The following is a 26,675-nucleotide window of genomic DNA, read 5'->3' on the forward strand; positions in this document are numbered from 1 at the left end:
CAGCTAGCTGAAGGAGAGGCTGGGTGTCTTTTCTCAGAGGCTGCTGCAGCTGAAACATCAGAGTGGGTGGAAGGTGTCCTAAACCAGAAGTCTGACCCCCGTGGTGCTGGGGTTCACCCACGCTTGACAGGAGCTGAAAGAAATACTTTTTATTTAAAACTAGTAATTTTAATGTAAATGCTGTTCAGTTCATCACTTTGAGAGTCATGAGAAAAGCCAGAAAGATGCTTTAAATCACAGTTACATCATCCTATACACAACTTTGGGTATAGCAGAATTGCTGAAAGTTATTAAAATGTCAGGGTAGAAGGTAGGAATGGGAAAAATTGTCAGATAAACTGATTTGTCTTCCCCCTCTATCGTCCTAAGTAGGTATTTCGTATTCTTGAGATCTCTGTGTGTAGAATCACTTAAGTGATCCTTACTGTATCCCAACTCTGTCACCATAATTGGTATCAGGCCTCGTTCATTGATAAGGAAGCTACCCCAGGAGGCTTTGTTTGCTTAATTTCTTGTCAGTACCCTGATTATGATTAGGTTACATTAAGGGATAACTTGTCTCCCCTGAATTTATTGTGTTTCAGATTCTTTTAAGCTAGCTGTAGGTTTTCACTCCTTTGTCCTGGTGCTTGGCTAGACTACAGTAATATATTTTTATTGCTTCTAACAAATCTGTAAAAGAGATGTGGGACTGGAATGTCCTGAAACAGCAGTGACATACTGAGCAGCATGGAAAAATGGTAAGTATGTGATGTGGAAAAATGACTAGTATCATACATGTTTAAGGAAACTGTCTTTTCTGTCACCAGCACATGTTATTGGTTTTTTTCATACCTTAAAATCTGTGTTGGGTTTTTACTTCCTCCAGCTCAGAAAGGATGTAGTAGGAGAAGAAAAGCTAGCAAGAAGGGCAGCCTGTGTGATCAGAGAAACAGGAGAGTCTAAAGTATCGCAGTATTAGTCAGCTGGAAAAAGTGAAGTAACTAAGAAAAGATGCTGGAAATCTGTGACACCACGAATGGTATGCAGAAGGTGAATAATGACTATTTATTTGTTCACCCTTAATACAGCATTAATTAGGATGAAGTATGAAGTACAAGAAGGGAAGCACTGCTTTATGAGCACATGTTAGTGTGGGGTTCATTGGCATAGAAGTGGTGTGGAGCTCTTGAAAGAACAGAGAATGGTGTTACTCTGGGAAATCTGTGATTTCAGGGCTAATCAGGGGAAGGATTTCCCTACTGACATGCAGCCTAAATCTTTGGTAAAACAGAAATTAATGAGTAAAATGGACTTTTGCTCCAAGTGTGCCATTGCCTCTATCCTCTCAGGCTACTGAGTTTGTTTGCCAGGTGTGGAAAGCAGTCAGTCCTTTGTCCCCCATTTGCCTAGGCATTCCTGCTGGCAGTACCAGGCCTGAGGCTGTCGGGTGGCTCGGGACCTGCCCAGAGGGGTCAGATGTCGCTGCCAGTGCTGCCACATCTCGCGCTCATTTGGGCTGGGCAGCAGCAGTGGTGATGGCATCAACCTGCAGTGGTGATGGCCCGTGCTCCATGTGGGCAGTCCAGGAGGCTCCTGATGCTCCTTGACCTATTCTATCTACTTACAGAGCTATTTACACAGTTGCAGAGGTGTAATTCTCCTATCATGTGTCAAGGTCTTCTGGGTGATAAACTGATTGACCTCTTTATCATACTCCTTCAATAGTTGGTTGAATACTCTTAGGTAACTCTTTTTTGTAAGGTTTCCTGTAACACTGCTAAATGAAATGTCAAGAGTCTGCTAGGAAGCTGAGATACAAATATATCATTATGGGCATAAAAGTTCCCATTCTAGACCTGTCTGTTTTCAGTAAGCCTGTATTTTCTTGCCTGTTCTCACTTGGCATTCTTCTTCTCACGGCTTACTATTTTTACATAATTCTCAATTTACAAGTTTCCCAAAACCACAGAGAGGTTCAGTCCACCCACTCTGCCTTTTGCCTAAAAATGCGGTGTGATCAAATTTGCATTAACACCTAGTCACTTCTCATGGGTGTGCAATCCCATCTCCAGTGTACATGCAGAGCAGGAAAATTTGGGAGGCAGAATCTTGAGTCATTTCATCACTAAGCAAGTGTTCAAGTTCAAAAAGTAGCCAAAGGCAGTTGTTTAAAGCCTGTTGGAGCTCTTTATCCAATTCTGACTGAAAGAAACGTGGTTCCTGAGGCTTCCATCATGCCTGCGTGTGCTCTGGGTGCCTTTGTGGCTATACAAGAGCTGCCTGCCTTCAGATCATATCAGAAAACGTTTGGCTTCCTGGAGAGAAGTGGGAAAAGGGGAACTGGAGACACAGTGTGTGTTTAAGTATATTAAGTGTGCTGCTTTGGCAGGCTTGCCAGTCACTCTGCTGTAAAGCGTTCATCTCTAGCACAATTTGTGACCTTGGCCGTACCACATGAGCAGTGTGTGGGCTTAGCAGTTCCTGTCAGGTTTAATGGATTTGTTGCAATCTTTTCTTCTGAAGGTCTGAATTTTTTAATTCATGATTTTAAATCTTTATATGCACAATTAAAAACATAGGCTAGTTAAGAATTCACACTATTCAAACAATTAGGATGTTGTTTTGAATTGTCCAAACCTGTCTAGTAGCTAGGCATAACGTATGGACAGTGTTCTCAAACCTTTGTTGCTGGGATAGAAAAAAAAAAAGGGGGCAGTAGGGGGTAGAAGAAAATAATATCCAAACACAAAATGTCAGATTTTGGTTTTGGTTTCAGGAGACAAATAAATTCACAGACTGTGACTGCTTCTTTTAGCTTGCAGCTAAACAGACTATAGAACAAGTATTCTTGCACATAGGTGTGAAAGAAAATTGTCTAATTGCTCAACTTATTTAGAATTTATTAACATTTATTGACAAAAAAGCATGGTATTTTGTTTAATCTAAATTCAGCTTGTCTTTCAAACTTCTTGTTTTCTTGTCTTCTTGTCCTGCAGTTAGAGGTTTTCAACTATGTGTGCATACTTAGTTGACTCTTCTCTATTGTACCACGCTTGTGCTCAGGACCCTACTAAACAAACAGGTTCACAGTCCTGTCAGCCAAGAACTAGATCATATTATATGTCTCCTGTGAGTACAGTGTATATACTGTAGGTTGTGTAAATGTTGTACAGGTTATAGCATTTTCCTGGATAGTATTTCTTAATCTCCAAACTTATCAGGCAATGCAGTTAGGAGGACCTGGAAAATACTGATATTTCACAGGGGGAGACAGAGGTGTCCTACCTCCCAGATAGGAAGCTGCAGGGGAGAAAGTTGTCTGTATTGCTATTCTGTGGTCTTTTTGTGCCACAGGGGCATGGTGGTTGCTGTTGTGGTCAGCTCTCCATTTTAAACACAAAGCTTTGGAACAAAAAATGTTCAGCTAATAGCAAATATTATAAGCTCTTCAGAGAAACTGCTTTTATTGCATATCGTTATTTCTCCCATCTACACGCAGACTTAAACTTTTTCCCATTCAGCAGGTGCAAAATCTCTTTCTCTCTCTCTACATCTCTCTTGCCTACTTTATTTTTATTCCTACTCCTCCCAGGTCTTACTGGTGCATGCCTAGTTAGTGTGAGATTATTGCTCTTAACTGTTTCGTACCTTGTGTACTGTTTCAGAGATAAGTAAGGGTGAAATATCTGAAAACTTGTCTGCTTTTTTCAGCTACCCAAGTCTAGCTGAAAGGTCTGCCTTTCTTGTCTTTCTCCAGGGAAAGGTCACAAAAAGTTCAGGTAGTTTGCCTACATGTGTGATATGTAGTTGTAATTATAGTTATCCTGGACTAGTTGAAGTGGTATCTCCTGGTAGCACAAAACAGTGTGAACTCAGTAGTTAGCAGGGTTTCTTCAGGCAGGATTGAGCCATAATGGCAGTTTTATGTAGGTAATGGATAAAGAAAACATCCACTATTTGTCAGATTTTTTTTGTTTGTCATGCTGTCATTGTGTTTCTGATGGCTTAATACTGTGCCCTGCTGATGCTGCCATTACCTGTTTTTCCACACACTTTCACTTTGATCAGCAGAAGGTGCTGTGACAATGGTGAAAACACAAATGGTCAGAAAAACACAGTAAGAAAGCTTATTTTAAAAGTTTCAGTGTGGGTGTCCAGTCTCAGAGATGAAGTGTCTGAGATCATTGAGTGATACTGTGTTTCAAAATGCTGTCAGGGAAAAGTCGGCATCATCCTCATCTTCCCGTTCCTCCTGCTGTTCTTCGTGCCATGTACACTGTGTGCATGTACTTAAACTATGTTTGGTTTCTACATGCTTTCTGCCTCTGTAGTGTCCCTAACCAGTGCACTTCTCATGACTGCATCCCTGGCAGGTGGTGGGTGGGATATGCCAGGAGTAACACCTGGATGCATGTCCAGGGCTCCTGTGAGTCTTCTGACTGAGGGAGCAGCACACTGAGGCAGCCCCACAGCAGTCATCTTGCTGTGGACATGGGTCAGCAGAAGGCTCAGGTGCAGCACACTGGGCCCCTCCTTGTTTCTTGTGTACATTACAGTGTGGCAGGCGAGTCCTCGCCCTTCCTTTTACTATCTGCCTCTTGCTCTCTGGAAATAGCAAAGGTTGCAGCAAAGCCTGAATGCAAGTCAGAAGCCCTGCGCTGCCACTTCCAGTCCTTTTCTCCCTGATCTTCCAGAGCTGCCGGCTTGGACCACAGGCAGCGTCCACCCTGCACAAGGTGTCCCTGCTCCTGGTCCTGGCTGCTGGTTTTGCTGGGCCCAGCCTTGCCTTGTCTTCTTGCCTCTCCCCACTTCATCCAGGCTGCAGCATCCTGCCGGAGGCAGTGGGACCTTTCTAAGGGCTTGGGGACAGTCAGGCGGGGAGAGCCATGAATTGCCTCCTGGCACCCCATCCCCACTCCTGGAGCTGGGGCTGCATGCTGTCCTCGCTCCCCCCAGGTATGTGGGTGTGGGCTCTGGGTTTGGAGGGGAGCCTGCTGGGGCTGGGGCTGGCTGGGCAGTTCCATCCTCCCTGAGCCTTGGCTTTACTCACCCACTGCTGTTGTAAGAATTGGGAATCTCTGCCCTGCTCTGCTAGAGGGCTCTGGTGCTGGCAGGTCACAAGTGCCTTTTGCGTCCTGCAAGGGTTTGGATTCTGCAGCTGTAGTGAGTTCTGTGTATTGCAGCTGATACAAAAACTCTTCTGCACAAACCTTCTGTTTTCTTGTATACATGCTTTGCAGGACTCTTGGCACACTTTTACCTTCAGAGATTAAAGTACTGTTTAAACATATTGTACATGTGAAGTGGTGACTAACCAATATTGGTTGTGGTTGTACTAAGGCAGTAGATATGTGCATATTCACCTGATGGTACAAAGTACATGTATCCAGCAGCTGAACTGTGTAGGAATCACCAAGAAACCATGGGAGCAGTTGTGTATTGCTATGGTATCATACACACATTACTCCTGCAGAGTTCCTGAACAATTACTAAACCTTCTGTACTTGAACTTTTCTTGCCTTACAATTTAATCTTAAGGCCTAATAGGAATTTTAATGTGTTCTCTTGTTCTTCTTCACAGCTGCAATTTGCACATACTGTAGATCTCTTTCAAAACATGCTGAAAGGTAAACATCTTGACAGTCAATTACTTGAATTTGTTTTTTGCTCTTTAGATGACAATCAAAACAAAAGCAATGAAAAAAAAGAGAAGAAGATGGTTTCTCAGAAGCCCCATGGTACCATAGAATATACAGTAAGTGCTGGTGTGTGGTGTGTTCATGCCTGCCTTTTGAAAGTGGAGTAGCAGAGGTTGAGAGGGGGGCAATGGCACAAAACTGTAAGCACTAATTCTTTCTCAATTTGCACTTGTCTCAATAAGGATTGCCTCTGTTGATACTATTCAAATACCACCATATGGGGAGGACTAGGGTCACATCCTGAATCTCTGTTCAACCCAGGATCTGTGCCTCTTGAAGCTGCCAGTTCCGTTTTTACTTCTGCATTATGGCTCTCTAATAGAGCAGTGGTTTTGTTATTCTGAAAAATACTCCCATTCTGTAGTGTTGCTTAAGTCATCAAGCAGTTGACCTATGCTTGATGGGATCTGTTTCTTTAAGCTGGAGCAGGGCAGCAGTGCTAGCTCTGCTCTGGGTATGTGAGCCCTCAGGTCCCTAAGTGCATTCTACCCTACCATGCAGAGCCTCTGTGTCCCAGCTGGGAACTGCACAAATGCCTGACATGCTGTGGCTGCTGGAGGTGTAGTGAACTTTGCAGTGTATGACCTTCCCCCGCCTTGCCAGACCAGTTATAAATACAAATGTGCTGCTTTAAAGTTTTAAGAGAAAATGAGAGGGACGTCTGTAACACCTCTACATTTTTTTCTACTATATATTGTGAAAGAATATTTCTGTCCTTTTTTTGGATACTGATTTATCACCTAAGCTATTAAATAGATGTCTATCAAGTCAATCCCTGCAGATTGTCTGTTAAATGGGTTTAGTTGGTTTAGTTTATGTGTGGTGCTGTGTTCAGTATGGTATCTTAGTCATCATCTCTTTCTCCAGGCTGGAAATCAGGACACCATAAACAGCATAGCATTAAAGTTCAATGTCACCCCAAACAAGCTTGTGGAGCTCAATAAGCTTTTCACACAGACAATTGTGCCAGGCCAGGTAAATCTTTTATTTATTTGGGTTTTTTTTAAATACCTGAAACATAATTATTTGCTATGTATTTAGAAGTTTTTTGCTACTTACATGTATCTGTCTTTTAGATACTTGGATACAAGGATAATGGACACTAATTTAAAGCCTTCCCTCAGACTGAAACTCAGTAGATTATTACTTGGAATTGGTGTGATGGGAAAGCTTTGTAATTGCCATATCTGACTTGTTATTTATGTACTGTCACTAAAGCCTAAAGATGATTCTGAAGCTCAAGAAGATAATACAGCTGTTGCGAGGGAGTTGGATTATTGGGAAGTCTGGATAAATGCAATCTATAATGCATTAAAGAATTAGAGAGAGACAGAAATTGAAATGCCTTTGTGCCATTATGTTGGGTATGAGTCAGTCTCCAGGAAGATGACAAATAAATGGAGAGAGACTTTTTAGGAGAGTCTTAAGTCCTAAAATTTCTAGGACTGGAAATGCAAGTGTGGAGATTTACATTTGGTTCACTTCAAAGAGCAGATCTCTACTTCTGCTTCACAGCCATGAGGAGGTTGAAGTGTCTTGATTTGCAGGTAGGGAAACTGAGGCACAGAGAGATGATGTGATTTACCTGAGAATACCCAGCAGACAAAGGCTGGAATAAGGAAATTAGTTTAATTTTTCTGAATGTTTTTAAGGTGTACATTGCAGATATGAGTGATCTGTATTGTGTTGTCTTTCTAACACAACATAGTTAATAATCTTTTAAAGCTTTTGCCTCACTGTTTTGAAATGCCTGCTTGTATTTAGATTCTGTTTGTGCCAGATACAAGTGCTGGGAGGCTGTCTTCTAGTCCTGGTGCTCCTGTTTCTCCTTCATCATCAGATGCTGAATATGATAAACTCCCTGTAAGTCAAACATGCTTCACTGGTCTTAAACTCTCAAAATGTTTTCTGATTCTGAAGCTGAGAATCAAGGCTGTGTAAATAGGTGTTTTTTGAGTTTATGGGCCTTGTGTGTAGTGTCTTGCATTAAATTAGTTTGCTGTACTACAGAATTTACCATTGTCTCAAAAACACTCCAGATTAAGGGAATTCTGAATATGGAAACTCATTACAAGTTCAGTTGGGCCCTAAGTCTATCAAAACTACTAAAAATAGTGTAGTGAATAATCTTTAAAGAATAGAAATCTAAATATGAAAAATTATTTAGTGTTTCCTACAGGAGATTTTTATGCTGCTCTGTAGTTCAGAGCCTTGATCCTGCACTGGCATCCTTGAATAGGGAGGCTGTTAGTTTAGTCTGTGCAGTCAGTTTCCTTCTAGTTAAATTGTGGTGGTACCCATATGCAGACTTGTCTTTAGACAAGACTGCTGGATTTAATCTTTGTGAGAGGTCTTGGCATAGTTGATCTTCCATTTTCTTTAGAAGGGTGATTGGCCATGATGATTTTTAGATAGTACCTCTTGGCAGTTTAGCTGCCTTTAACATTTTTAACATCTGCTGTGACTAAAGTAATTAGTCATTTCAAATACATCACTAATCAAAAGTGGAGAGAAGCTTAGAGTGAATAATTGTGTTTAACCTTACTCCTATGCCATCTGCATGGGGAATCACACCAGTGCTGTGTGAGCAGACGTCTTCAGTGTAGATGATGGTTCAGGGTAGGCTCTCTCCCTACTGAGAGTGTGTAATTGAATTTTGGTGAGTTGACTTGCCTTGGTGTATTTTAATTTCTTGCCTGTTATTTGTATGGAGTTTCTTGTAAGGTTACAAGGGTGGGTTTGGTTTTTTTTTTCAATACAGAGCACTGTAGGAAGTGTACATACATACCTACATACATGACCATTGCTTTTCTTCCTTGTGCAAATGGAAAATAATTGTTTGAACCTGGCCTTGTAGTTTTCAAAAATCTACAAGTATATGATTCTGGTCCTGTTGCTCTGCACTGAACTTTTTCTTTCCTCAGGATGCTGATTTGGCAAGAAAGGCTTTCAAACCAGTGGAGAGAGTCCTGTCCTCTACTTCAGAAGAGGATGAGCCTGTGGTTGTCAAATTTTTAAAAATGAATTGTCGTTACTTCACAGATGGTAAGGTAGGTGGAACCTGGTTTTTGGGCATTGTTTGAGATTCTCTTTGGATAAGTGAGATATGAATACTGGGGGAATCAAATGTGCTTACTGTTTTTAAAGAATGTAAAAGTTATGTTGGCTTTATCTGTTATTGTTGTGTTTGTTGGTGCTGTGTAATTTTGTTCTTTTGCTTGTGTGTTGCTAGATACACAGAGAGAACTGCACTTCAGAGTTATGACATGTCAGGATTAGTTGTCCAGTTCCATCAAATTGAGCAACAGCTTTATAAAATGAGTACATGCCAGTCTATTTCATTTATAACATGAAGATAAATTTTAACTGTTTCCAGAGCAGTGTTTCCAAATATATTTATGTTGCTTCTGTGCTTGCTAATGAATGTTGTGCAAGCCTAATAAAAGGATAAATATTGAATTATACAATCTTTTCTTTCTCTTTCTTGTAACATAGGCCAGGACTGCAATCCTAAATTACAGCAAGTGTTTTAGAAGCATAGAGCTTGGGTAGTATTTTAGCCCTTTTCTCAAGGTTGCAAGACACTGTCTTCCTGAACTGCCTTCTTTGACATATCTGTCCTTGTTGACTCTGGTTTCAGTTAGCTGTCTGCGTGTTTGGGTTTTCAAGTTCTCTGGAATTTATAACACTGGAGATGCTAATCATTGTAGTTACAACATTTTTTTTCCCCTTAGTCCTGACTTTTGTAAGATGGATGTGTTTACACCTAGGGTTTCTGGCTTCTTTTTGTATTGAGTGGATGTAGACTGTATTTATCAACTCTGCAGTTCTACAGTCTGCATTTTGTAGAATGTAATAGAGGACTACTTGATGTCTGGCATGTAAATTAGGGTAGTACTGTCACTTGCTATGTGATGCTTGTTAGGTGCAGGGGATACAGATTGCCAATTTTATGCCTGCAGGATGGCAAAAGTAATTTTCAGCCAGAGCAATCAAAAATGAGACAGCTTCTTTGCTAATGTAGCTGAAATTCCTTGTTGCCTGGCTCCCTGCAGTGGCTGGGTGGGAAGTACGTCCTACTGATGTATTCTATTCTGACTTCTGGGAGAAGTCTCTGCACTTGTTTCCATTCTGGCATCCAAACACAAGCCAAGCTTGAGGAGTGAGTCATACAGGAGAAGTGAATGGGAAATATGAACAGACTTTGCTTTATAAAGGAGCAGGCATTCATGTGCTCATTTGCCAGTGCCAAGCCATCAGCTTGATATCTTAACTACTTTAAAAAAAAAGCCCCACAGACCAAGCTTGTGGTCTTTTACCTGTGTATTTATGAGCCTTCCTTGGCTTGCCTTGCAGATGACCTCATATAATTAATAGTACCGGCAGTGTGGGCCATGCCAGTTGATCTCTGTCTCTCATTTGTCAGATGTCATGATTTACAAACAGATTCTGAGTTAGTCTGGTGAGTTTTGTAGTTCATCTGGAGGAGAGGGTACAGAAGTGAGACAGTGTCAATCTTCTTTTTAAACCTTGGAAAATGGTCGGTTGCCATGGATTGATGCTGAATAATGGCTGATGCAGCAGCATTTTATCAAATCCATTGCTAGAGCACATTTTTAAGAATTAAATGAGTCCTCTGCAGCTGTGCAGAATATGCTTGGACCAATCATAGGAGCTGTTTCTAGGTTGGGAAGAATTGTCTCATACCAGATCCCTGTATGGAGAAGCTTTTTGCATGTACCTCTGGGAAAGCAGATCAAGGGGACTTCTGATGTTAGCTTGGCATAGTAGCCTGGATGTTTCCATGAGTAAAACTGTACGCAAGTGTGTTGGTTGCATGTAAATTCATGGATCAAATGAAAGTAGCTGCATGTGAATAAAATGCTATGTAGTTTTTTTAAAAAAATAAATCCACTAATCTGTTTTGTCTGAGATTGATTAACAATCACATTTTTAGCTTGTAGCAGTCAGCACTGAAAGTTGAATAGTTCAGATGTTCTTCCTTATCAGCCAGGAACTTGGATGTTACTAACGTGGGTTTTTTTATCTCTCTTAAAGTGTCTGACTTGATGCACTTTGAAAGCAGAGTATTTTGCTAGCAAACACTACATGACACAGTATAGAGGCAGGAAAGTGGTTTTGCTTTTGAGGATAGTAGCCTAAAATCTAACACCCAATGATAAGTGCATTACATGTGATGTGCTGACTCCTTCTTCTCCTGTTTTAGGGCGTCGTTGGAGGAGTCATGATAGTAACTCCAAACAATATCATGTTTGACCCACATAAGTCTGATCCTCTGGTGATTGAGAATGGCTGTGAAGAGTATGGGCTCATCTGCCCCATGGAGGAGGTTGTCTCTATAGCTCTCTACAATGACATCTCTCACATGAAGATTAAAGATGCATTGCCATCGTAAGGAGTGTTCTTCCCTGAACTTACGTTTGCAGATTTTCAGTAAGGGTCATGGAAAAGGGGTGGGGAATGGGGGAATGGAGGGGAAGAGTTTCAGTGCAACAGAGTAAACTGTCAGCAAAGGAATGATTGAGTCACTTGTGTTGTTCTTCAGAACAACATCTTTCTCTCTAGAACAGTAAAAGTGGCAATAAACACAAATGGGTCACAAATGTGAGAACCCAAGTGCAAAGGAGTACAAACCAGTAATTAATAAAAGCATTTGTAATGTGCCGCAGTTGGGCTCTGGCACTGACCTGCCTCTAGGGCTCTTTCAGTGGATGTGAAGAGGTTTAGATTTTGACCATTATTGTGTTACCAGGACTGTTCTCAGAGGAGTATTTGAAACTTTTGAAGGTAACACCACCATAGCTACCATCTTCAGGACTTACAGAAACACTAGACTGTGGAATACTTCTATCTCAGGACCAGAAATGCATTGATAGTTATAATCTGTAATACATTACAGTCTTTCTGGGGTGGGCTATTTTAATTTATGCACAGACCAGGCACTGCTTATCTATTTGTTCTAAGCAGGATTTTGTTCTTACAGGCAATACCTGTTTGAACAGTGAAATTCATTAAATTTCTCACTTCAAGAAAAACTTTCCAGATACTTGTACCCTCATTTCTGGGGCGTTTAATTACTTCTTAGTAATTTTTAAGTGATAAAGATCTTGTTTTCTGATTCTCCTCAGGGTTTTAGCAGTAACAAAGAGCTCAAGTTTTATGCAGATACGTTTATTCAGAAAATTTCATTTTGAAATATTTTGTGATTGTCCTGCTTTAAAAAGAAATATTTGGGGAAGTCTGCATTCAAACAGTATGTCTGAATAATGGAGACAAATAGAAGAAGAAAGCTACTAACTGTGTTGCCTGTTACTGTTCCACAGTAAACGTGTTCAAACAGGATACAGCTTATCTCCGATTTTTTTTCTCAAAAATACATTTGTATTGACTAGGGAAGCATGGATGGTAGTAGATGTTGACTCATTGTCAGGTGTGGGAAATTACAATATTAATATCATTTGAATTAAATTCCAGCAGCTAAATACATGTCCTGTGTTTTTTTTGTTATAGAACTTCTGATGACTTGCACATTCTTATTACATGTGTTACATTTCTTCCCCCACATGGCATATTCTGCCAAGTGGTTTACTCATTTTATTTTGGTATTACACTTTCAGCATTTTTCTCTGTTGTCTTTAAAGTCACTTATTTCCAGTACTGTATGTTTATTTTGGAGAAAGTTATTTTTCGACGAGTTTCATGGTTTAAGTTAAGTTGATGTTTAGTTTTTATTTTCATTTTTTTTCCATTTCCATTTTGCTTTTAACATCGTATGTACATCCATCATTTCCCCTGACAGTGACATACCAAAGGATCTTTGTCCTCTGTACAGGCCAGGAGAATGGGAAGACCTGTCCTCTGAGAAAGATATCAATCCTTTCAGCAAATTCAAATCCCTTAGCAAGGAAAAGAGGCAGCAGAATGGGGATACTTCTGTTGCTCTGGGTGCCAAACAGATAAAGCCTTCAGATAAGGAAAAGTCTGCTGATTTTGAAGTTCTTCAGTCATCGGAGAGTACGGGCTCAATCAAATCAAAGTCTCTGGAGTTTCCCAACAACATCACTGCCACTGAACATTTGGAAAAGTTTGATGCAGATACATGTACCAAGGACCCTTCCAGGGGAAAAAATGCTTCAGATACCAAAACCAAAGAAAAATCCCTTCTAGTAGAAGGAGAGGATGACTTCACTGAGCTGGAAAAGACATCATCTCGTATGGATACAGGGCTGGACAGGAAAATCTCAGTAATGGAAGGCTTGCTGGCTGACCCCAGGGACTTGGGGAGAACTAAGCAGCAGGTAACCAAACCTACTACAGAAGTCCAGGAGCACTTGACAGTTGATTCCTTGGAAAAAAAGGACAGTGTTGAACCTAAAGCTGACTTAGACTTAGAGCTGTGTGAAAAGCAAGATGTTATTCCAGAAGTAAACAAATGTGTCAGTACCCCGACAGGTAAGGTGGAGACTGAATTGGACACTAAGAAAGAGCTAGAGAAAGATAAACTTATTGAATTTTACCTCAATAAAGATGGAAATGGGTCTCAGTCATCTGAAGACTTACACAAGGCTGAAATCCAGAAAGGTGAAAACAATAAAGCAATTGGCATAGACCTTACACTTAGCTGTTCAAAGTCCCAAGCTAATGAAGTCCATACAGTTAAAAGTATGGAGCTTGATTCCTGCTGTGTTGAAAGGAAAGCACCTTCATTAGAAATCAGCTCAGCAGCAGCAGAGGAAAAGGATCTGAAAGAGTCTGTGGACTCTTCATTAGTACCAGCCGTAGACAAGACCTGTCAAGAAACACAGTTAGACAATCAATCAGAAATCAGACTGTGGCTGCTGCAGAAAATTCAAGTGCCAATTGAAGGTAGGTCTGTGGTTATCCTTGTTTCCTCTGAGACTTGGACAGCATTATGACGGTAACCTTTGAATTGACAGCCTTCTCTAAATTTCTTCTTTCTGTAATACCTGGTCTCTTTTTTACTCCTTGTGTATTTCAGTTTTATATTACCTGCTATCCTGAAATTCTCAAAGCTTGTAGTTTGATAAGTAGCTTGTGTGCTTTTTCCACATTCAGTGATCACTGCTTATCCAATCTTGTATTTCTGTTTGCTGGCTTTAAGAAGGATAGTGATATGTCATCCAGTTTCAGTATTGGCAGGGACACTTCATGGCCTAGGAATTGTTACTCTGTATTGGTAACCACTGTTGCCTCATTAAAGTCTTTCAGTTTTGTTTCTGATAGTATCCAAGGTAGGAGAGCATTGCTGTGAAGGGGGGCACCAAAGTATTCTTGACAATATTTGCATGTTTCTGGTGTCTCTCATGCTGTGGAAACCCTTGAAGAAGTGATAAATAGGAATACATGTATAGTCCTACTGAGTGATCAGTTTTCTCCTGATTGGTCATTGCATTATCAGAAATAATCCAGGCTGTTCCAGGAAAGCACATACCAGAATGAAATTTCTGTTCAGAGCATCAGCACACATATTGCCATTTCTGTGGCAGCCCAGTGCCTCTAAGCAGTAGTCTGTCCTGGAGCATTGATGCTCCTCTCTGGGTAATTTAATGAACCAGTGGACATACCCTTGGGTCAGGTCAGGTGATGGGGGATGATTAAATGTTTTAAGAACAGTTGTTCTTAAAATTATTTTTTCTTCTTTTTTTTTTTCATAAGGGTTTCTGCTGGTGGTATTAGGCTGTATGTGTACTGCTAAAACAAAGAAGGCAACTTCAGTGTGACTGAAGCTGTGGTTTAATAAGCAAGTTTTTTTTTTGTCACACCAGCAATTTGAGGAGCCTAAACTGCTTCTAGGCTTGGCCTTGTCTTGTGCAGATAAAAGGTGCTTGTATGGTTGTGTGACCGACAGAGTTGGGAAACTGACTGGGCTTTTTGTGTGTGTGCGTGTGTGTGTGCATGCAGGATTGCCCTTCAGCCTGGATAGGTTTTCTGAACCCTAACATGTCCCCTTTATTTGCCTGCTTCATGTTGCAGGCAGTACTCAGCCTGATCATCTTACCTATTTCTTTACAGGGCTGTTCTGTACACAGCTGTACAGCTGAGGGGGATACAGGCTGTGACAAAATGGGAATAAATGGCCTCGTTTAGGATGAACGTGGTTTTACTAAACCAGCTGTGCTTTTGAAGTCAGGTGTAATTCTGCATATGGTGCCTCTGAGTATTCCTTTGCACAGGATTGTTAATCTTTATCACAGTGTTTTATCAGCTGCAGCGTTTATACTTTCCTGTAAGCAGACTGTTTCTTTTGTGTCTTGTTCAGATATGCTTCCTTCAAAAGAGGAGAAGAGCAAGACTCCTCCAATGTTTCTGTGCATTAAAGTAGGCAAGCCCATGAGAAAGTCCTTTGTGTCTCAGAGCACAACCATGTCTCAACAGTACAGTAAAAAGATAAAGCAGCCAGAGTACTGGTTTGCTGTTCCTCGCGAAAGGTAAGCTGCACTCCTGTCAGCACAAAAATGTCTGTCTGTTACTTTTTAAATGTGAAGTGCTTTCTAGAGCTGAATCTTACATTACCTACGTGGTCCAAGTCGTGAAGTGCAGGGAATGCTGACAGGTGCCCTCATTTCATTGCATGCCAGCGACATAAAGCAATGTTTGTTGCTGGTCTAATATGGCTCTCAGTGGGAATGAAAAAGGGCTCAGGTGCCACTTGAAGATGGAAAGAGGAATTGAAGATGGAAAGAGGGATATATGTGCAGCTAACATATGATAAAATAACTGGGAGATGATCAGGATTTCAGCTGTAGTCTAGGAAGTGAGGGAAAGGGGAGCAGTAGCTGGAGGGACATGGAATCTACTGAGGTGTCAGTGCTAAAAAAAATAAGTATTTCACATGAGCAAAGGGCATCATGTGGGAAAAGGAAGACATTCCTAACTAAACAAGTGTGAGAATTTCTATCTTTTGTCCCATTAAAAATAGTCCCTTTGCAGTAAAATTGAGGAACACTGATGTTTTCCTGTAGGTGTGTATTAATGCATAAATAGTACTCTAGAAAAAAAGCAAACCAACAAACTAGAAAAGTGGAGGTCTATGATTTTCCACATAAGTCACCCAAGAATTTTCACTGGCTGTGAAGAATCAAATATGTGATTCTTTTGTTGACAGAAGGCAACTAGAACAATTCTCTGGTCTGTTGATGAACCAAAATCAGTGATTCTGGTAAATTAGGTGCCAGGAAGGAGGAATCTGAACTTGTGATCCGTCCCAGAGATGTCTCTTTCAGATGCAGTCAATTTTTTCAAAATAATTTTTATTTAATAATTTTATTTTAAATGTGTATCATGTGTGTTGATTTAATTGTTTATATTTTTTGTGGTTTGAAAGGGAGTGTTTTGACTGTCTGTAGTAGTATGGAAGTTGCTGTCTTGGAAGTCTTCCTGGGGGAGAAGGAGAGGTTTATTCCAGCTGGAATGTGGTCCTTGGAAGAGTAGCTGGATAGCTTTTGGTTTGCTTGCTATCTGTGGATCCCAGTCCTTGGCTCCTCAGGGATTGCAAAAGGGTGGGTTCAGAAAATTCTGGGTTGAAGTTTGAGTAAATACTTCAGGGAGTTGCAGTGATGAGTTGGAGTGATGCTGTAATACAACACAAGGTCAGTTAGTGCTTTGGGGATAGTGCAGCTAACAGTGAATAAAGCTGCTGAGCTGCCTGAGATCATCTCTAATCACTGCTGTGTGTAACAGGTAAATCTACCAAGCTTCTAACCACAGGCTTGGAAAACAGCTTTCCTGCTTGTCCTTTTACAAGCAGAAACTTTCTGAATGGTGAACAGACCTAATTCATTTATAAACTGAAGTGTTGACAACTGGTTTGTACTTCAGTTTTTATAATAGGAAAAAAGTAACTTCTGCAGTGAGCTGCTGCAGCAGCACCTGGCCATGCTGGCTGACATACCAGATATTTGATGTCAGGGCTGCCGTTTGGATCTTGATCAAAAGTAGTGGTGAATGAATGATTGGTGGTAAGTTTGGGTCTTTTTAGTGCTATTCATGCCTGTTTTAACACCCCAGAATTGCATGACAGATCAAGTAGAACTTGGAGCAGAAATTAAATGTGAGACCCATTCCTTTGTATTAATGCCAGGCATATCTTTGCCTCTTGAACAAGATGGTGTTTTCTCCAAGCTCTTGGATGCTTTCCCAAAGCAAAACACAACACTTCCTACCTTCTGGGGATATTCTTGAATCAGTATTGTGTAGCATATAAACATAAGTGTTGCATCTTGAGAGTGCCATGAACAGTAGGTTGTTTGGGATAGCTTTGTCATGTATTTTAGACAAAATATGAGATAATTCACTAAGTCTAAAACTACTTGGAATGCAATTTATATTCATGTGTGAAAATATCGAAAATAATACTCTCATCTTGTTGGTCACAAAGCAGCATAAATAAAACACTTTCTCCAGTCCAGTCACAGTAGCTTGTGCAGCATCTTAATGTTTTGTAGCAATTTTATAAAAAAGCAACAAAGAAAAATTAAAAAAAAAAAAACTGTCCAAATTTGGAATGAGATTGTGAAAAAATTGGTCTGCATGTCTATATTTAGTGAAAGTTAAATCTTCCTCTGATTTGCTTTTAGTTGCATTTTTTCCATGGTCATAGTGTTTGCTGTTACAACAGCTGCTGTCATCAGTTGTGAAAATGGCTCTGATTTCAGTCTGTTCCCATAGCCCACAGCTCCCAGCAGAGCTGCTCTTCCATGTGCTGCTTTCTGGGCCCAGTACTTTTATATTTATTTTTTTGTTGGAAGCCTCTGGAAACATTATTACTACAGAAAGACTTTTAGGCTGATACTCTTTATAAAGGCACTAAATCTTCTGTCTCATTTGCCTTTTGTGCCTGCTGTAGGTCTTCTCTCTCCAAGCGTGGCTTCCCAGGCGCCGAGTGTGTCCTGGCACACGTCGCCTCAGGACCAGCATGGGGTGGCTGAGTTAATCAGTGACTGCAGCACTGCTTTGTGCTGCCTGCTTGGTCACAGCAGTGCTCACCTCAGCATGCAGAGGGGATGCTGGGCATCTTGAGTTGCCTTATATACACATTGCTCAGCCTAGGGCAGCTTCTAGCCAGGCTCAGCTGAGAAGAGGGGCACCCATGCTTTTGGACACAAATAGAGATTCTGTTTTGCTGGGAAGTTTTGCAATGGGTGCAGCTTACAGTATTAGAGGGTAAGTCTGTGTGTGCTCTTACGATGTGGATTTATGTTTAAATGGTATGTAGGTTTCTCATCCTAGTGAATTTTGAGTAGCAGTAGCTCAGTAATTAGGTCACACATTTCCTGAAGACTTTTACAAGAAAATGCTCTGCACCAAGACACAGATAGTAATGCAGAATTTATTTGCTTGTAAGTAATAACACTGAGTAGTTCAGTCAAGAAGTAAACTCTTTAATTTTCCACAGTTTAATTTTCCACAATTTAATTTTAAATTCTGCAAACATGTTTGTTTTATGAATGCATAATTTGCACCGAAGTTGATGTAAAAGACGCTGCACCGAGATCGTGCTGCTGAGAGGGCATCCACTTTTTAGCTAGGTTTAGAATCCTTTTGAATTAGCCTTTTATAAGGAGAATACTCCTAGACTCCTGATGATAAAATATCAAACTGTATAGAGGAAATTTATGAAAACCTGTTTGTATCTATAGCCTAGTGTCTAATAATGAGGACTCATAGAAGTCTCTATAAGCTCATAAAAGCATATGAGGGCTTACAGTACCTCAGTGCTCAAGATTTGTTAAAAATCATCATTCTAGTCAAGCACATTTATAAAGAAGTCATAGGATACTTCTGGAATAATGTCTTTCTCTGGGCCAGAAGCAGTGGTTGGACTTAGAGCCTTTTGAATATTTTCTTTCTGGAGTTACTAATTTCAGGTTTCTATAGCTGTCTCTTTCCAAGTACTTTGTTTTTTTGATGTCTCTCTTTTAGCACATGATACATTCATAAGCATGTGATCACCAAAACAGCTGTTGAGTTCTGGGATAAATTTTCTCGCAGGTATCTAGTTGACTGTAAGAAAGTTCCTCAAGAAGTGGCTTTTCAATTTAAAAATTGGATCAAATGTTTTCAGTTTGGTAGCTTGGAAATACCACTGTAGCATAATGTTAGAATTTTATTAGCAGAGCATCCCTTTTCAGAGTGACATCACCTCTGTATTTCTATTTTATGCTGCTTCTTTTTAAATCTGGACTGTCTGGATTTATCAACTGTCCATTGCAGAGGAAAACTTAGTTATGTACTACTTAAATAAACTGAGCATATACAAGTCCATGGGGCCTGACAGGAAATGTTCTGAGTATATTGAGGAAGTTAGTTGATGTTATTACAAAGCTGCTTTCTATCATCTTTTGAAAGGTTGTGTTCAGGGGGAGTGTTCCTTAATAATTGAGGAGACAAATGCTGCAGCTATTGTCAGAAAATCAAGGAGGTATCTGTGGGAGCACAGGGCAGTCAGCTTCACCTCAGTCCCTGGAAAGCAAGTCCTTACAGACACCTTTTCCAAGCACACAGAGGGAAAGAAGTGATCAGGATCAGATGTCATATATTTACCAAGGGCAAATTGCTTTTCTACTGACCAAATAACTTTTCTGTTTGAGATTGCTAGCTCCTTGGGCAAGGAGAGAGCAAGGGATTGATGCCATCACATTACTAAGGCTTTCAACACAATCTTCCATAGTATCCTTGTAGCCAAATTGGAAAGATATGACCTGGACAGGCAGGTTACAGGTGGTTGTAAAATTGACTGGACCATTGGGCTCAAAGGTAGTTGCTTGTTGGTCTGAGTGGCAGTGAGGTACAAGTGGTGTTTTTGGGGACTGATACTGCTTAATGCCTTCACTGGTGACACGGGCATTGAGACAGAACACACCTCTGTCATTTTGGAGAATGACGCAAAGTTTGGAGACTGCTCATAATTGGAGGGCAGGGCTACTTCAACACGACAGACTGACAGAAACGTCAGGAAATTCAGAAAAGGCAAATGCAAAAGTTGTGCACGTGGGATGGAGCAGTTCCTGCAGTAGTAGGTGGGGAAAGGCAGCCTGGGGAGTAGTTCTGCTGAAAAGGAGTTGGGGAGGTTGAGAGCAAACTCAGCATGTCAGTGGTGGGTCTTTGCAGTACGAAGGCTTCACTTCTTGCTGACTCGAGTAAGGAAGTACAGCCAAACAACTTAGGTAGTCATTAATTCCCTCTTCCTTTTAGGCACTTGGTTAAAAAATGGAGGGGAGGGGACAAGAAAGAAAATGTAGGATGGCACCAGACCCTTCTCAGATCACGTGCAACATGCTTCGGAGGAAATGGTGATGAGATAAAAGAAAAAAAAAACCCAGAAGACAGACTATGCACAGAGGACTTGTAGAATCACTGTTGGAGATTTTCCAACTCAAATAGACAAGAATGTGCAACCTTCTCTAAACTGGAAGTTAGCTCTGCTATAAGCAGGAGCTGGCTTAGATGATTTCCAGAGATGACTTAAAACATAAATACAATCTGTGATTCTGAGATACGAGTGTGCTGCTCTCCTTCATCCACCTGCATAAACGTGCTTTCAAACTGATCTTACCCAGACAGCAGAAACCACTACTTTTATTGTCCTTTCTTAGGGATTTGTAGGAATTAAGTAGCTGGCTTTCCAGAGTAGGACTACTGTATATAAAATACACTGTGCTCAAGTCAGTTGTCTCTTTCAATTAAAGCTCAAATCAGACTGCTTTTTCTGAAACCTCTGTGAGCAATGCTAATTTTTTCCTTTTTCATTATTTCCATGATGAAGCAAAGTAAATTCTTTATTCTTTTTGTAGACTCATTTGAAAAAATCTGGAATTACACTAGTGACCCTAACAAATTGTAATAGTGCTGAAAGGATATTTTAAGATTATTTGTGCATACGTATAAATCCAAGTAACTTGGAAATATGGCGAGGGGGGAAATGTCTATATTTCTAAAAGGTTTTTTTCTGTTGATCTAAGAGTTGCTGGGTGTAACTTTCTAGTGAAAAGCTGGAGGAAGAACCAATGTCATAAGCACTTACTATCTTTTTATCTGCCCTTTTTTACTGTGGGTCTGATTTTTTTGTTGGCAATTCAGCTTCTTGTATAGTGGATCCACTGTTGTATTCCTGTTGAAATTGCATGAGTTCGTTTTAACTTAATACATAAATTCCTTCTTCAGAAATGGTTTTGTGGTTTGTTATGGATGTTGTCAAGGAGTATCTTTTTAAAGACAGTGGCTGAGAGCTGACTACATTTATGGAAGAGCATGTGCTGCTAGTACTATATCATTAGCAAAGCTGTCAGTAACAGCTTATTTTCATAATGGTAAGAGAATGAAGATTGTTTTGTGGCTAGCCTCTATAACTTTTAAAGGGCAGTTAAAACTGTAGTGTAGACTTCACTGGTGATCTCATTGCTTGTTTCATTGCTGGAAGTCGAACTAAATGGGTAAAGTGAATGTTTTACAGAGTTAACTTTAGTGACTATGACCTAATATCAATCAATTTGACTTCTAAATATGAATTGTGTGGGACTGGACAAGCCATATTGCTTTACCATGATTCTTTGGCTTTGCATATAGCAAAGGGAGGAGGAAAATACAAGCAGAGAAACCTTGAAGTGGTTCAGGCTGCCAGGTGGAGGAAGCTGTTGCCTTGTGTGGTATGGAAGGGTGGAGGTGCACGGGTATCTTGTTTGTGTAGTTGTCCCTGCTTTGGCACTGGGCAAAACCTCTGTGCTACGTGACAGTGTTGGGTTCATGGACCACTGAACAATGGTTGTCTCCTCCTCTTCTCTTCACAGGGTGGATCACTTGTACACATTTTTTGTTCAGTGGTCACCAGAAATATATGGGAAAGATGCCAAAGAGCAAGGTTTTGTTGTGGTAGAAAAGGAGGAGCTTGACATGATTGACAACTTCTTTAGTGAGCCCACTACTAAAAGCTGGGAGGTGAGTGCCTTCTTCCTTCATGTGAAGCATGTGCGCATCAAGTGTGCATCCTCTGCTAAGAATCTCAGCAGTTGTTCTTTGGAGGATTTTCTGGCGTTTCTTTATAACAGTTGCTCCTTCATATAGAGGATTCCTTAAGGCTTGTATCTGTCTCACGAATGTATTCATATTCCTTCAGTCTTCATTTCTTCTCTCCCTAGAAAGGGCAGGTAAACAACTGGGAGTTCTCTGGTGTGCAACCAGCAAAAGTTGTGTAAATATTTTGTCCATGTGATATTAGACTTCTGTAAAGCTATACAGGCATATGTGGTCAGCATTGTGAATTCCTAATGTATTTATGTGCTACAAGTAAATTCTTCAAAATGTATATATGCATGTAAACATGAACCCAGACTGTTGTGTGCTGGTTGAAATGGATTGCTATGTGGTGATAGGCTTGCTTCTCGGGTGCACACAGCAGTACTGTTTGAATATTGGGTGTAAGTGGGATAAGTTTATCATTGGACTTTGGCTTTTTCATGTGTGGTCTTCTGCAATCTGTTTTAACCACTTGGCATGCCTGTGCTTGTTATCTCCTTCCTCTGCATACAGAGCCTAGTTTCTAAGGGAAATAAGCTTACACACATTTTTAAAAACTGTATTTCTCAATGCTCAAACATTTTCTGTGCTAAGAATATGGGATAAAGGAAACATAAAATTACAAAGTGGGCAATATCTTGATGTTGATTAAAAAAGTTATTATTATTCATCTTAAACCTAAACTTGTTTTCTTTAAATTCTACTGCCCTCTTTTTATTTATTTGTTTGTTTGAGCATTTTGATCTTCAAAGTATGTTCTATTAAAAATGGAGTTTGGGACATGTCATTTTAAATGTAGTAATGTCTATTCCCAAGGAGCTAATATTTTTACAGTTTTGTAGCTTCTCAATGTTAGTGCTTTGTGAGCTGAAATATAAAAAAAAACACGCCTTCCTTGTTTTGCTTAGAGCTCAGTGCAGTCATACATTGCTGTAGATTTTACTGTTCAGTTATTTGCATGCCATTTTCGTAAAACCACAATGAAAGAGAGTCAGTGATCTAAAGACAGATGTAGGAGAAATCTGACCACACTGGGAGCTTGTCTCTCATTGTTTTTTTTAGATATTTATTGAAAGGAAGAAAAGCTGGAAACTGCTTTTAAAGGTGTGTCTCCTTTATTTGTAATATATTCCAGCTTCACCAATTTAAAGTAGGTTTGCCAGGAAATCTCTATTGAATAAAGTCCAAATTTGGGCATGATGACTGTGAAAGTTTCACTCTCCCTTGCGGGGAAACAGAAACTCTAATTGTAAAGCAGCATATAAGCAGTTTTATCACAGCATGCTATGGCCAGTAGCTGTCTGTCACTCTTGGGGGTGAGAACTCCTGCCACTAGAGCAGGGGTAGAGTAGTGGGTACTGAAAATAAACTGCTAGATGATGAAACAGAGACAAATGCCTTTGAATATTCGAATTGTTTACTGTGCCAGACCAGACCAAGAGGAGCCTTTTGTGGAGGTATGTTGAATTGTTTCCCGTTTGAACAGTGTGGATCTGATGATGGAACTTCTGTCCTAGTAATAAACGTGCTCTGTACTCAGGTGAGGGGCATTTCTACCTCAGGTGACTTCCTTTCTCAGCCCTATAAAATCTTTGAAAGACTTTGTAGATCTGGTTTCTGTAGTGGTCAATTCTTTTCATCCATTTCTTATTTTGTGTGGTCTGTGAATACCTGATCTTGCAGGTGCCTCTTTCTGCAGTTGTTGACTGAATTTCATTCACATACCCAATTCAGAGACTGAATAAATGTGTATGCAGAGAAGAGGAGGGGCTTGTCTGTATTTGGAGACAATTTGTAATTTACAGCTGTATTAATAGGTTTTCTCTGGTTGCCTAAGTGAGTTTGGTTGTATTTTGCTACAGATACCTCTTGGTTGATTTGCTGTTCTCTGGTACTTTTCCCCTACTCCTGGAGTGGGGGGAGACTATTCCTTAAAAAACTCCTCAAAAGGGGAGTTGTGTACTTTTGATTTAATGTCTAAAAGGTGTTAATTAAAAAATATACAGTAATGTTCTGGGAGACGAGGAGTGAAGGCAAACCAGTCTGAAGGTGAAAAAGAACAATGATACCAGTAGAAAGATGGGTTTTTTTGAACAGTTTGTTGTGGGTGGTTTTTTGATTTTTAATTACCCTAATTTTGCAGTGCAAGCCTTTCATGAAATTGGCCATATGAAAAATTTTCCAGCACAGGATTATCTGCAGTCTCAGAAGGAGGGGCTGGAGGGCCAGGATGAAGCTGTAGAGCTCTTGCATTATCACGGGCAGGAATACCTGTAAATGCTCAGGTGTGCAGGGACACAGCAGTGTTTGTTCTGCAGGCTGGATTTCGCCTTGTGATCCTGCCTTCCTTTCTTTTCCTGACCCTTTACTGGAGTGCCAGTGCCCACGTGCCCTGCTCAGTTTCAGGCATCTGCAGGAGAGCATGGACTGGACATAAGTGCATGCAGCAGACGTGTAGCTCTCCTCCCACTGGGGATGCCTGGTGTGACTGAAGGTGTTAGGGCTGTGAGAGCTCCTCACCAGCCCTGTTCCTCGTACAAAACTTCTGTGCTTTGTTGTGTGGTTAAATCCACACCTGGAGTCAGCCTAGCACATCTGCTTTCTCACGTGAGGGGCAGGTGTGTGTAGGACCTCCAGGCATCTCTTCCCAATTGTCTCGACTGTTGACAGCTTCTGCAAGTTCCAGCAGTGATCGAGGGCGTGGAGGAATTATGCAAAACTTGATCCGTGTGTAACATGAAAGCCATTTGGAAGCCTTATTGGCAGCGAGGTGCATAGCAGAGCACAGTGGGCTCTGCAGCTGAGACCTGAAATTCCTGCTCCTAGATAAGAGCACTGTGGTGATACACTCATGGAGGAAAAAGACGGTTTAAGGTTTCCTGTTTGTTTTGTAGCTAGGCCTCATTGCTTCCCCTTCTCTTTCTCATCAGCTCCATTCCAGAGCTTTTGCTGTTGCTTGATATGTGTCATGGTGGCACTGAGCCCCAGCTAAAGATTTTTCCCATTTGTTGAAGGGTACCTGTGCTTGATAAAATTATCCCACATGGTGTTTTTTCTCCAAACAGTGTGACAGCTGAGGAGTAAGTTTTAAATGAATTGGCTTCAACAGAGGATTGATGGTGTAAGAGCTGTGCTTTAGGTTGGACACTTGTTCTCTTGCCACAGATCATTACTGTAGAAGAAGCTAAACGACGAAAGAGCGTCTGCAGTTACTATGAAGAAGAAGAAGATGACGATACTTTGCCTATCCTAAAGCATCACAGCGCTCTTCTGGAGAACATGCACATAGAGCAGGTATGGCTGAAAGCCCTCAGGTTTCCTTCTTAGATGTGGTGCTGTCTCTGTGGAGTGCGAGAAAGAGAATAGGCTGGGGCACTGCCTGTGCTGCTTGTGTAACCATTTCCCTCATTCCCTGCTCCCTGCCCAGCTTGCCCGGCGCTTGCCCGCGCGGGTGCAGGGCTACCCGTGGCGCCTGGCATACAGCACGCTGGAACACGGGACCAGCCTGAAGACTCTGTACCGCAAATCAGCTTCTCTTGACAGTCCAGTTCTCCTTGTCATCAAGGATATGGACAACCAGGTAAGGAGCGCTTGGTCCACGGGGGTGGAGCAGAAGGAGCAGCATTTTGTGAAGTGATCATTGTGAAATGCTAGTGATACTATGAAGTCATGTCATACCAAAATAAGACATTGGTGTATTCTTTTATATTTTCTATTGCCTAAACTAGAGTTACCAGAGGAAAGTACTTCAGCACTAATAAAAGTTTTAGAATTGCAATGCGTGCAGTAGTGCCTTTGGAAATACCTTTCTTAGCTATCTCAATTAAGGAGCTGTCACAAGCAATGCCTCTCTGGAGGTCTCATTCTTCAGTAGCTGCTAAAGTCAGCAGTGTTGCTGCCATTGTTGTCATCTGGCTTTTAACTTGCAGGATACAGAATATGTGAAGGAATACTTGCACATCTGATACGCTTCACTAGTTGGTTCTTCTAACATGAAAATCAGCTTAGTTGTTCTTAGAAAGTACTTGGACATGTTTGGGGGGTTCTTCTCTTGAATTCTGCACTTTCCACTAAACTACTGTAATCATTTTATTCTGACAGATATTTGGAGCGTATGCTACTCATCCCTTCAGGTTTAGTGACCATTACTATGGCACTGGTGAAACATTCCTCTACACTTTCAGTCCACATTTCAAGGTAAGTGGGTGTCCACTTTCTGAAATAAGATTTTTGGGTTCCACTTTTGAAACATGTATGAGATTTTTATTAGAATAGCATGTTTGAGTGTAGAAGAGGTACCAGATGTTGATGAATGCAGTTAATCATTCATTGCTTCAATGCAATATCTCAAGCAAAAGTGTCTGTAATTATCTGAAGAGAGGACAGTCTGTAAGTGTGAGGAGAGAGTTTTAAGTGAGTTGAAGGGGGAAGCAGGAAGGACTTAAAGAATGTCAAAGACTCACCTTAGAAGGCAATGATATCAAGAACAGGATGTAATTTCATGCATTCTTAGGATCACAGTGACCACAAAACAGAGATAAGAGTGCTACTGAAATACCCCTTGATGCTCATAGCTTATGCACTTTTTCCATATTGAACACATTGTTCTTTTTTAACAGGGTACCACTTTGATTTAGAGAGGGAAGCAACATTTAAAATAAGGATTAGGGTGCTTTGTTCATAGTTTAAAGTATGTATTGGTCTTTTACTTTTTACCTTACCTTTCCTTCTTTCAAGAAAAGGATAAAACATGACCACACCTCTTAGCTGCTAAGAGAAGGTAGCCAGTACTTTGAGATTACTCAGAATCCTCAGTCCAAATATGTTCATGTTTTTTCCCCTCCTCAGGTATTTAAATGGAGTGGAGAAAACACCTACTTCATCAACGGAGACACTACCTCTCTGGAGCTTGGAGGTGGAGGGTGAGTGAGTGTTTGGTTT

General features: G+C 40.7%; 1 protein-coding gene across 9 annotated transcripts in view; it reads left to right on the forward strand.

The window, feature by feature from the left end:
• The window catches only part of NCOA7 (nuclear receptor coactivator 7), an 83,790-nt gene that overhangs the window by 54,709 nt on the left and 2,406 nt on the right, over positions 1-26,675 (forward strand). For 6 of the 9 annotated variants that reach the window (XM_038131298.1, XM_038131295.1, XM_038131296.1 and 3 more), the window contains exons 4-15: positions 5,658-5,737; positions 6,549-6,656; positions 7,446-7,544; positions 8,606-8,731; positions 10,909-11,093; positions 12,502-13,568; positions 14,983-15,151; positions 21,509-21,656; positions 24,900-25,028; positions 25,162-25,314; positions 25,836-25,931; positions 26,583-26,656. In XM_038131298.1, coding sequence (XP_037987226.1) covers positions 5,658-5,737; positions 6,549-6,656; positions 7,446-7,544; positions 8,606-8,731; positions 10,909-11,093; positions 12,502-13,568; positions 14,983-15,151; positions 21,509-21,656; positions 24,900-25,028; positions 25,162-25,314; positions 25,836-25,931; positions 26,583-26,656 — 2,434 coding nt within the window. The other 3 variants (XM_038131301.1, XM_038131300.1, XM_038131302.1) reach the window with 3 other exon arrangements.

This window comes from Motacilla alba, chromosome 3, assembly GCF_015832195.1.
Source record: "Motacilla alba alba isolate MOTALB_02 chromosome 3, Motacilla_alba_V1.0_pri, whole genome shotgun sequence".
NCBI classification, from domain to species: Eukaryota; Metazoa; Chordata; class Aves; order Passeriformes; family Motacillidae; genus Motacilla; species Motacilla alba.